The sequence below is a fragment of the Theropithecus gelada genome, chromosome 2 (genome assembly GCF_003255815.1).
Source record: "Theropithecus gelada isolate Dixy chromosome 2, Tgel_1.0, whole genome shotgun sequence".
Lineage (NCBI taxonomy): Eukaryota > Metazoa > Chordata > Mammalia > Primates > Cercopithecidae > Theropithecus > Theropithecus gelada.
This window is the reverse complement of record NC_037669.1, coordinates 33,796,560-33,809,163: the sequence shown is the minus strand read 5'-3', so window position 1 is coordinate 33,809,163 and position 12,604 is coordinate 33,796,560. Positions and strand designations below refer to the sequence as shown.

General features: G+C 43.0%; 1 protein-coding gene across 1 annotated transcript in view; it reads right to left on the bottom strand.

Moving 5' to 3' along the window:
• Positions 1–10,704, bottom strand: part of GRAMD1C (GRAM domain containing 1C) — a 106,316-nt gene extending 95,612 nt beyond the window's left edge. Inside the window, exons 1-2 of the mRNA XM_025377444.1 lie at positions 10,217–10,704; positions 4,244–4,390 (exon numbers count right to left, since the gene is read on the bottom strand). Coding sequence (XP_025233229.1) covers positions 4,244–4,390; positions 10,217–10,243 — 174 coding nt within the window. The 5' untranslated portion in view covers positions 10,244–10,704. The remainder of the gene's footprint in view (positions 1–4,243; positions 4,391–10,216) is intronic.
• Positions 10,705–12,604: the final 1,900 nt, after the last annotated feature.

Genomic DNA, 12,604 nt, shown 5'->3' with positions numbered 1-12,604 from the left:
AGGTTACTACTGATTCAAGACAGACCAGTGTTGTAATACCGTGACCCAATCTCTAATTTTATAGGTGAGGTAACTGAGGTGAGACAGGTTATGCAACATACTCAAGATGACCACACCCTGAAATCACCAGATGCAGAGCAGAGACTCTACTCCAGATGTTTTGTTCCCAGTCTCCAATGTGTTCAATTATACCATGCTGCCCTCTAAATTCACTACTGTGGAACAACTGATTTAGCCGGGCTAGAGCATATGAATTATTCTACATTAGTGAACTTCCCAGATCCCTGTAGCTTAACTCTTTAAATACCAGTACTTTTTAAAGTTATCCATTCTTTTGCTAGAAACCTCTCTAAAGTGAAGAAGCACAACTCTAGATTCCGTGGGTATTCCAGTGAACTGGCTCTGACATCCCCAATTATTTGCTTAAATACCAGGTCATGTGCCTTATGAATACATTCCTGTTATGCTACTTGTCTTCCTTGTGTTTTATTTTCATTTGTTTGTTTTAGAGATGAGGTCTCACTATATTGCCTAGGCTGGATTCAAACTCCCGGGCTCAAGTGATCCCCTTTCTCAGGCCTCCTGAGCAGCTGGGACTACAGGCATGTGCTACAATGCCTGGCTTGTCTTCCTTGTGTTAATTTTAGACCCCTCAGTGAACTCCCCATCATATTTGTGTTTCTTCAATACCTTCTTTATTTGGGGGAGAATGAAGAAAACAAAGGCAACATGGTAGAGTCGTGGTAGATGTTGATGGATTTTAAATGGCAGAGAAAAAATGAATTATTTATTTTCCAGACTTTTAAAACATCATTTCTACCAGCTACAGTACTATTTAGAGCCAACTTAGTTGCACAGACCTTTGGCCTCCACATTAAAAGGTCTAGGTTTCATTGCACATGCCATACTTTGAGGTTAGTCTTCATCTTGAACTTGGATATCAAATTCACTTTGAATGCTTTTATTTCCTAAGATATAATGGCATGGTTTCATATGTTATATTTTGGACAGATCAAGTTTTTAAAATGCAATTATTTTTCCTTTCTTGCCTCTTGTAATGTTTTGAACAAACTTGAATGATGAGAGAGAATAAAAGAGATAGCAGTAAAAAAATTTAAAAATAAAAAAACAAAGGTCTAGGTTTCTTCACTTTTTTTGAGTTTCTACTATCATTTCTTGCTGGTATCTATGTGTCATTACCAACTAATTTCCCTACCTTCAATATCCTATTCAGTTTATTTAAGCTTATAAAAATATAGCAAAAAAAAAAAAGTATTAAAGAAACACCAAATGAAGATTTGAGGATCTCTCCTATTACCAGATATATCAGCTATGTGGGGTCTTTTTGTTTGTTTGTTTTTGTTTGCTTCTGAGTTGTTGATAGTTCTGGTTTCCGGGTAACTGACCAGTAGAAAAGTTTGTAAAACTTATGAGATACTGTACTTCTCTTTAGGTCTATTCTATGTGAATTCATATACAATGTCCTTAAAATAAAGTGTTTGTAATCAGCTTAGGGGCCCAAACTGAGCCAAAGTAAACCTCTGACACTCTAAATCAGTGCTTCTCAAACTTTAATGTAAATGTAAATCACCTAAAAATCTTGTGAAAAATGAAGATTGTGATCCACTAAGTCTGAGGTTGGGCCCAAAATTCTGATTTGCCATCAGATGATGCCAAATCTGCTGGCCCCCATACTATACCTTTAGTAGCAAGGATCTAGAACACATCCCTCTTTTTTTCTCTCCTATTTCTAAATTCTCTCATTCCTTTGCTTTTTCCTTTTCTTGCATTACCATTTTTCTTGCTTTAAGTCTGTCACTAGTAATCACAGTAACTACCTCAATAGTAATCATAGTAACTACTTAGCCCTGCAGATAGTCCTTAAACCTATGAAGGTTCCCCAATCTATAACGTAAGCTATAAAAAAAAAATCAGGGCAGGGGCCGGCCGCAGTGGCTCACGCCTGTAATCCCAGCACTTTGGGAGGTTGAGGCGGACGGATCACCTGAGGTCGGGAGTTCAAGACCAGCCTGGCCAACATGATGAAACCCTGTCTCTACTAAAAATACAAAAATTAGCCGGGTGTGGTCGCGGGCACCTGTAATCCCAGTTACTTGGGAGGCTGAGGTTGGAGAATCACTTGAACCCAGGAGGCGGAGGTTGCAATGACTGGAGATCACACCATTGCACTCCAGCCTGGGTGACAAGAGCGAAACTCTGTCTCAAAAAAAAAAAAAAAAAAAAAAAAATTAGTGCGTAAAGGTCATAAAACTACAATATTGTCAGAAACTTTTTCTAAATGTGATCAAAAATAATAGTCAATAGAGATGACTTTTTTAAGGATGTGTTGTTATTTTCATATATTTCTTAGCAATTAAATATTTTCCTTAAAATACAGTTCAAGCCGGGTGCAGTGGCTCACACCTGTAATCCCAGCACTTTGGGAGGCCAAGGCGGGCAGATCACGAGGTCAGGAGATCAAGACCATCCTGGCTAACACAGTGAAACCCCATCTCTACTAAAACTACAAAAAATTAGCTGGGCATGGTGGCAGGCGCCTGTGGTCCCAGCTGCTGGGGAGGCTGAGGCAGGAGAATGGCATGAACCTGGGAAGCGGAGCTGGCAGTGAGCCAAGATCGTACCACTGCACTCCAGCCTGGGTGACAGAGCAAGACTCCATCTCAAAAAAATAAATAAATAAAAATAAGGAATACAGTTCAAAAAAACTTATGATGTCATGTTTCTTAATAGGAAATCAAAACCATTTAGTCATATTAAGATTCAATAACTTCGGCCGGGCACGGTGGCTCAAGCCTGTAATCCCAGCACTTTGGGAGGCCGAGACGGGCGGATCACGAGGTCAGGAGATCGAGACCATCCTGGCTAACACGGTGAAACCCCGTCTCTACTAAAAAATACAAAAAACTAGCCGGGCGAAGTGGCGGGCGCCTGTAGTCCCAGCTACTCGGGAGGCTGAGGCAGGAGAATGGCGTAAACCCCGGAGGCGGAGCTTGCAGTGAGCTGAGATCCGGCCACTGCACTCCAGCCCGGGTGACAGAGCGAGACTCCGTCTCAAAAAAGAAAATAAAAAAAAAATTAAAAAAAAAAAGATTCAATAACTTAAGATTCAATGAACTGAACTGCTAATTATGAACAGAATGATGGTACTTGTACTAATCTTTATAAACTGTTAATGAATCTTTTTTTGGCCTACTCTAAACTTATAAGAAAATCTGCTACCAAGGATATCTAATCCTCAAAAGATGAGCTTTTTTTTTTTTTTTTTTTTTTTTGAGGCAGGGTCTCTCTCTGGGATGTAGCCTGTAGGCATGTGCCACTACACCTGGCTAATTTTTGTTAGTTTGTTTGTTTGTAGAGACTGGGTTTTGCCATGTTGCCCAGGCTGGTCTCAAACTCCTGGGCTCAAGCAATCTGCCCACCTCAGCCTCCCAAAATGCTGGGATTACAGGCATGAGCTATCACACCAAGCCAAGAGATCAGCTTTCTAATGAACTAATTGGAACTATACAGGCCTTACCATCCTATACAATTTTCACTTATAGTTGTATCATACCAGATTCTATCAAACAGTTCATAACTCTCATAGGAATTGCTAGACTTAGAATGAGTTCTTTAATATAATAAATGTTAGCATTTGTAACATACAGAAGTGTTGTTCTTCCAAAAAGACTCTAAGATCTTAATGTGCGTAATCAACAAGCAGTAGTCTCATTTTACAGTGAGGAAACCTGAAGCACATCCAGATTACACAACCGAGTGAACACAATGGAAACAATGCGTAGCTTCTAACTTTGAAACCATCTTACAGTCATTATACACTATAGGTTAAACATTGCTAAACTTTCTTTAGGCACAGGAATGAATTTTTTAAATCAAAATTATATCAAATAGCTGGCTTCTCATCAACACTTAGAAATATGGTTTCTGTATAACATTAGTCTCTTGACAATACAGTGAGCTACAGCGTAAGTGGAATCCACTTCCGTGGTGTAGTTTTCACACAAGGAAATTGAAGCAGATAATTCCATTCCATCAAACCAGACAACAGTGCATTCTAGTGGTCAAAGGACAGTATAATCAGAAATGTCTTCAGGACTCTGGACTAAAACTGAAACATCTAAAATTTAGAAGCTAAGAAGGAAATTTTACAAATATGACTTCTTGCAGATTTAAAGAAAATTTGCATTCAAGATTAAAATAAAGATGTAAAAAAAGAAATTACCCAAAAGCTCCAGTCACCACTCCAATTATGTAAATTTGGCCCCTGTTTTTTAACTACCACATTATTCTCTTCCACAGTTGGACTAAGATTTTCCTCTACATCTTCCTGTAACTCAGCGGCAAGGCTTGAATCCCTTTCATTCATCACCTGGAAACAAATATCAAACCATGTAAATTATTTATTGAGAAATGACCATTTTAAAAAGAAAAAAGCTAATGTTCACAACATATACATTAATTTTAAAAGGGCAACATTTAAAAGACAGTAATAAATATGTTTTTGCTTCAATAGTTCATATAGTTATATATTTACTTTATTTTTTATTATTATTTTCTTTAGAGACAGGGTCTCCTCTTTCACCCAGACTTGAGTATAGTGGCCCAATCATAGCTTACTGCAGCTTCGAACTCCTGGGCCAAAGCAATCCTCCTTCCTCAGCCTCTTGAGTAGCTGGCACTACAGGTGCACACCACTATGTCCAGCTATTTTTTTTTTTTTTTGTAAAAGCAAGGTCTCACTATGTTGCCCAGGGTGACCTCAAACTCTTAGGCTCAAGCAATCCTCCTGCCTCAGCCTCCCAAAATACTGGGATTATAGGCATGAGCCACCTCACCCAGCCAACTTCATACATTTATACATGAAACAAAGATTTTCCAACTACTATTATGTGCTAGATAGCTTGGTTGGCACTAGGGATACAAAGATGAATAAAACAAATTCCTCAGTCTCCAGAAGTGCACAGTCTGCTAGAGTAATAATAAATCATAAAAATACAATGTAATGGGAGTGTCCATTTGTACAACTATTTTGGAGAACAATTTGCAAAGCCCAGTAGGAAAGAAGATAGACATACACTGCAATGCAGCAATTTAATATACAGAGTCAAGAATGTTTGTTAATACTACGAAAGTGGAAATAACCTCACTGTCCATCAATAGAAAAATTAGTAAATAAGCTCTGATTTATACAAACAATGGAGTTTAAACAAATGAATAAGATGTGTCAGCTGTGCGAGGTGGCTCATGCCTGTAATCCAACACTTTGAGATCACTTGAGGCCAGGAGTTCAAGACCAGCCTGGCCAACATAATGAAACCCTGTCTCTGCTAAAAAAATACAAAAAATTAGCCAGGCATGGTGGCCTGTAGTCCCAGCTACTCAGAGGCTGAGGCAGGAGAATTGCTTGAACCCGGGAGGAGAAGGTTGTAGTGGGTTGAGATCACACCACTGCACACCAGCCTGGGTGACAGAGCCAGACTCTATCTCAAAAAAATATTGGCTCATTGGGCAATTGCTCAAGTAAGAGCACTCATCAGGGAGTTAAAAAAAGAAAAAAGAGAATATGGAGTAGGGGAGTAAGGAGGAGTAGTCATAAAATCATAAAAGCATATGGGCCAGGCACAGTGACTCATGCCTATAATCCCAGCACTTTGGGAGGCTGAGGCAGGAGGAACTCTTGAGCCCAGGAGTTTGAGACCAGCCTGGGCAACATAGTGAGACCCTGTCTCTACAAAAAAAAATCAAAAAATTTGCCAGGCATGGTGGTAGGTGCCTATGGCCCCAGCTGTTCAGAAGGCTGAGGTGGGAGGATTTCCTGAGCCTGGGAGGTCAAGACTGCAGTAAGCCACGATCATGCTACAGCACTCCAGCCTGGCCGGCAAAGCAAAACCCTGTCTCAAACAAACACCACCACCACCAAAAAAAAAAAAAAAACAGCGTATGGTGAACCAGGATCCTTAAATACCTCTGCTGCTGCTGCTGCTGCTCCACTTAAGCTTGAGGTTCTTTTCTTTTCTTTTCTTTTCTTTTCTTTCCTTTTTGAGACAGAGTCTCACTCTGTCGCCCAGGCTCCAGTGTAGTGACACAATCTCGGCTCACTGCAACCTCTACCTCCCAGGTTCAAGCGATTTTCCTGCCTCAGCCTCCCGAGTAGCTGGGATTACAAGCATGTACCACCTCACCCGACTAATTTTTATATTTTTAGTAGAGATGGGGTTTCACCATGTTGGCCAGGCTGGTCACAAACTCCTGATGTCACATGATCAGCCCGCCTCAGCCTCCCAAAGTGCTAGGATTACAGGCATGAGCCACTGCACCTGGCCAAACTTGAGGTTCTTAAACCCTATAAATAACCATTGCCAAGGGGGAAGCCCCTAACCATGATGCTACTGATTTGAGGCTCTCTGGAGAAAGAAATTCGTAAACATGAGAGGGTAGAGAGGACCTCCTCCACCTGAAGTATATCCAGCAACCTCCAGAAAGAGAGGGAGAAACCAACAAACCTGGATAGAAGGGAAGGAAACATACAACAGCAAAAAAATAAAACAAAAAAAAACTGAAACTGAAGTCCATAAATTGATCTAATAAAACATACAGAATTTATTAAAATAATTTATATAATAAAAGATAAAAGACTGGCTTTTGTGCCTCTACAACATAGGTTCTAAGTTAACTTCAACATCTGCTAAAATGCAGTAAATGGCAAATCTTCATGGCTTTAATCAATATCGGGTCTCAAATTACAGTTATAACTGGAGTTCCCACTAAATTTAAACAAGGTATCCCCTACAATCTTAGGAGTTATTCAACAAAAAATAGACAACAAATAGGTATGCCTCATTTTAACCATCCGAACTATTCCTTTGCCTAAATACTCCACTGATCGTGGTATACATTGCCCTAAAATATCCTACTGTGGCCACGGACACTCTGTCCCAATTAGTAATAAACTAAATTTAAATCAAGTCTTTAGAGCTTACAAATTGACTTTCAACGAAGTGGGACCACAGGCTGGGTATGTTGGCTCACACGTATAATCCCAACACTTTGGTAGACTGAGGCAGGGGGATCACTTGAGGCCAAGAGTATGGAGAACAAGCTGGGCAATATAGCAAGGACCCCCCTCTACAAAATGTTTAAAGATTAGTCTGGCATAGCGGCACACACATGTAGTCCTAGCTACTTGGGAGGCTGAGGTGGGAGGATTGCCTGAGTCCAAGAGCTGGAGATCACAGTAAGTTGTGATTGAACCATTTTACTCCAGCCCAGGTGACAGAGCAAGACTCTGTCTCAAAACAAACAAAACAGTGAGACCCTGTGGACCGCCACTCTCAATGCCCAGTTAAAATTATACAATCCAATATAAAACAAAACAGGGCCTTCAAAGACTGAAACTTGTTATGTAAGACCTACTTCGGCCGGGCACGGTGGCTCACACCTGTTATCCCAGCACTTTGGGAGGCCAAGCCGGGCGGATCACGAGGTCAGGAGTTCAAGACCAGCCTGACCAACATGGTTAAACCCCCATCTCTACTAAAAAAAAAATACAAAAATTAGCCGGGCGTAGTGGTACGTGCCTGTAATCCCAGCTACTTGGGAGGTTGAGGCAGGAGAATTGCTTGAACCCAGGTGGTGGAGGTTGCAGTGAGGGGAGACCATGCCACTACACTCCAGCCTGGGCAACAGTGCGAGACTCCATCTCACCCAAAAAAAAAAAAAAAAAAAAAAAACCACCTACTTCGTGAGAAAGTAACTATTCCTACTGCTTCTCCATTTAACAGCCCAATTTGGCCTGTTAAACTTGGTAAGAATGAATGGTGCCTCATGGTTCATTACCACATCCTCCATGATGTCATTTTACCCAGGAAGGGCCCTATACCCAATATTATTGAAATTACTGACTATTCAGTCCACAACTAGTAAATATTTTGCTGTGATAGATTTGGCTAATATGTTCTGTTCAGTGTCTCTTTCAACACCTCCTCAGCCATAGTTGGTCTTCACCTCCAGAGAGACACAATATCTCTTTAGCTGGCTAACCACAGAGTACACAGTTTTGCCCTCATACGCAACCTTTACAGGAAAAATCTTAATTGCACCAAATTTTCCCCAGGAGCACAAGTATAACATTCCATTGATGACATCCTCCTCTGAGGACAGTCTTTTGACACACTCACAAAGGAGCTCACAAAAGGAGGATGGGCCATTGCGCCACACATAGTGTAAGGCCTACCACCTTGGTTAAATTTCTGAAAATTATTTGGTCTCTGTCACCCAGGCTGGAGTGCAATGGCACAAACAGGGGTTACTGCAGTCTCAACCTCCTGTGCTCAAGTGATCTTCCTATCTCAGCCTCCCAAATAGCTAGGACTACAGGTGCCACACAACCATGCCTGGTTAATTTTTCTTTTTTTTTTTTTTTTTAGATACAGGGTCTTGCTATGTTGCCCAGGCTAGTCTCAAATTCCTGTCCTCAAGAGATACTTCTTTCTGCCTTGACCTCCCAAAGTGCTAGAAGTACAGGCATGAGCCACTGCACTGGGCCGCAATGGCTTACTTAAAGTCAAATTCAAATTCAGATGGTTCATGTCAGTCATCAAACATCAAGGGTAAATTATTACCAGTCTCAGTCTACTTTGTTTGCCTCACCCCTCCCTCCTCCTCTTCTCTACCTCATCTGGGTAAGTGATAAGAAAGTCTGGGTGCTCCTTCCTTCATCTTGGGTGGGAAATTCAAGCAATCCCCTGTCTGCATACTGGACCTCTCACCCTGGCCCCACTCCCTAACGCTAACCAGAAAAAAAGACATGGAGCCAGTTTTTTCCTGAGGCTCTCTGAAGCCATTTGGGTGCTGCTTGAGAGGCCTGCCTTGCTCTCCCCAGAGACCTTAATTATGTAAGTAAAAGATTTTTTCAGGGCCGGGAGCGGTGGTGGCTTAAGCCTGTAATCCCAGCACTTTGGGAGGCCGAGGCGGACGGTTCACGAGGTCAGGAGATCGAGACCATCCTGGCTAACACGGTGAAACCCCGTCTCTACTAAAAACACAAAAAATTAGCCAGGCGTGGTGGCGGGCGCCTGTAGTCCCAGATACTGGGGAGGCTGAGGCAGGAGAATGGCGTGAACCCGGGAGGCAGAGCTTGCAGTGAGCCGAGATGGCGCCACTGCACTCCAGCCTCATGGTGTGTGTGTGGCATCATCAGTTTCTACACCTGAATCAAATTTGGGGTGGGGGTCCATTCTGGCTTTCTGGGGTGGCTACAATAGATTCCTGTCTCTCTGCCTTATTACCCGTGTGGTCCTTAGCAAAGTCAATCTCTGTACATCTGTTCCTTAACTCTACAATAGAGGAAATAATTTTATCTCGAGTCTAGACAGTAAGCTTATTAAGAGCAGGGATCACGTCTGTGTTAATCACCATCTAATCCCGAACACCCAGTGCCAGGGACATAATTGAATCAGTGACTGATTGGGTTCATGAATATCCAGCTTGACTATTTCATAGTAATGTTTTTCAAATCAAGTGAAATAACACACTCATTCACTTGTTCATTCAACAATTATTTGTGTACCTCCACCAATCTGTAAACCACAATGCTCTTCAAAAGATATAGCACTGACCGCAGTTCTCTAAAAGTAAAATATATACACACAAACCAATGTAGCAGGAGGTGTTCAGAAACGCAGGCGCCCCTCCAATAAAAGCGGGGTTTCATCCTGAATATTAATAAGAACGCTTTTGTCAAGTAAGGTAGTAAACAAATGACAAAACTAGACTAGTTGAAATCAAAACTTGGCTGACAGCACAGTGATTTAAACTATCCGGACGCTTGTAACAGGGCTGAGAATGAAAAGAAGGGGACGAGGCTGGAAAAACGTGACACTGGGTCAGAATCACGACCATGGGGCCTGACCCAAGGGGCCTGGGACTGAGACATCCGCACCAGGACATTTCGGGATCAAATTCAAGCCCTCAACGCCCACAGGGAAGCAGATGTCCCCACCACCGCCCGTAGGGAAAGCGCTCGCAGAGGCACTGGAAACCGTTTCCTGCGTAACAACTTTCCACATTACTCCCAAGAGCACGAAGGAAAGGGAAGGGAGGAATTAACTGTAATCTGAGAAGGTTCAAGCAATTACCGTGAGAAAAAGTCGGGTAAAGCCACCGATGGGAACCTACCCCAGCGAGGCCCGCTTACCTGACGGACAGTCGGAGCGCCCTCCATCGCGGCTCCCTGCGCCGCCGCGGCACCGCCCCGCGCCCACCTCCAGCGCGCGCTGCGAGCTACGGACTCCGCGCGCCTTCTCCGCCGGCCCTCCGAGTACTTCCAGCCGCAGCTCCTTGCGCCCTCCGGCGGCCGTGAAGGACTCCTGACGAGGGTGTTACTGGGTTAGCCTGGAGGCTTGTCTTTCTAGGGGTCACAAGGAGCCTTACCTATTCCCAACCACAAACTCCTGTGCCTCCCAGGAAATGGCGTACCCTGCCCCGATGTACGAAAACGTGAATTGCTCGGGAAACTTTTTTTTTTTTTGAGACGGAGTTTCTCTCTTGTTGCTCAGGCTGGATGGAGTGCCAAGGCTAACTGCAACCTCCGCCTCCCAGTTCAAGCGATTCCCCTGCCTCAGCCTCCCGAGTAGCTGTGATTACAGGCGCCTGCTACCACGGCCGGCTAATTTTTATATTTTTAGTAGAGACGAGGTTTCACCATGTCGGTCAGGCTGGTCTCGAACTCCCTACCTTGGGCAATCTGCTTGCCTCGGCCTCCCAAAGTGCTGGGATTACAGGCGTGAGCCACCGTGCCAGGCCAGGAAACTCTTGGTCCTTCCAATAAAGGATTGAAATTACTGATTAACTGCTGTAAGTATTGCAGATTCTTGGTTCTGTAAACTAAAAATAAAATGCTAAGACTCCCCACAGCCATCTAAATGGACCTCTCCTCTTGACCAAAAGCATTCCAGATTTAACCTGAAAATCTAGTTCAGGCCATGATGAAAGAGGGGATTGGACGTGCCTTATTAACATCAACACAGACCTTAAGTCTGATAAGAAATATTTATCATCTATTCCCTCGGAAGCCTGCTACTTGGAGGCTGCATCTGCATGATAAAACCTTGGTCTCTACAACCCCTTATTGTAACCCAGACATTCCTTTCTACTGTTCATACTTTTTTTTTTTTTCTTTTGAGACAGGTTCTGGTTCTGTTATCTCAGCTGGAGTGCAGTGGTGCAATCTCTGCTCACTGCAATCTCCACCTCCCAGAGTCAACAAATCCTCACACCTCAGCCTCTGGAGTAGCTGGGACTACTGGCGCGTGCCACCATGCTTAACTACTTGTTTGTTTGTTTGTTGAGACAGGTTTTCGCCATGTTGCCCAGGCTGGTGTTGAACTCCTGGACTCAAGCAGTCTGCCCGCTTGGGCCTCCCAAAGTGCTGGGATTACACGTGCAAGCAACAGCTCCCAGTCAATAATAACTCTTTCAACCAATTGCAAATCAGAAAAATTGTAAATGTACCAATGACCTGAAAGCCCCCCCTTCTCCCCCTTGGAGTTGTCTCCCCTTCCAGATTGAAACAATGTAAATCCTACATGTGTTGATTGATGTATTAGGTCTGCCCAAAATATATAAAAGCAAGCTGTACCCCAACCACCTTGGGCACATGTCCCTGGGACTTCCTGAGACTGTGTCACAGGTGTGTCCTTAACCTTGGCAAAATAAATTTTCTAAATTAACTGAGACCTGTCTCAGATATTTGGGGTTCAGAGTTCCCAACCAAACAGCTATAAAAAAGACATTCTAGGCCAGGCACAGTGGTTCACTCCTGTAATTCCAGCACTTTGGGAGACTAAGGTGGGAGGGTTGCTTGTGTCCAGGAGTTCAAGACCAGCCTGGCAACATAGCGGGGCCCCATCTCCAGAAAAGAGAAAAAGAGAAAGAAAGAAAGAGAGAGAGAAGAAAGAACGAGAGAGAGAGAGAGAGCGCGTGGTGGCTCATGCCTGTAATCCCAGCACTTTGGGAGGCTGAGATGGTAGGATCACCTGAGGTCAGGAGTTTTAGACCACCCTGACCAACATAGTGAAACTCTGTCTCTACTAAAAATACAAAAAGTAGTCGGGCGTGGTGGTGAGCACCTGTAATCCCAGATACTTGGGAGGCTAAGGCAGGAGAATCGCTTGAACCTGGGAAGTGGAGGTTGCAGGGAGCCAAGATTGGGCCATTGCACTCCAGCCTGGGAACAAGAGTGAAACTCCGTCTCAAATAATAATAATAAATAATAATAATAATTTGTGACTATGTTGCAGGGTGTCTTTATTATTAGAAAACTCACACTAAAATATTTAGGAGTTCCCTGTTATCCATGGGGATGTAAAAAAAAAAAAAATTTAAGTATGTAGGAGTGAAGTATCCCCATGTCTGCAGCTTGCTTCCAAATGCTTCCATGAAGATGAATACACAGAGAAAACAAAATAGCAAAATGTTTATTACTGAACCTAAGTGGAGGGTATAGTACTATTCAGTTATTCTTTTACTGTTTACATATATTTAAAAATCATAATGTAAAGTTGAAGAGATGGAAAAGAGTTGA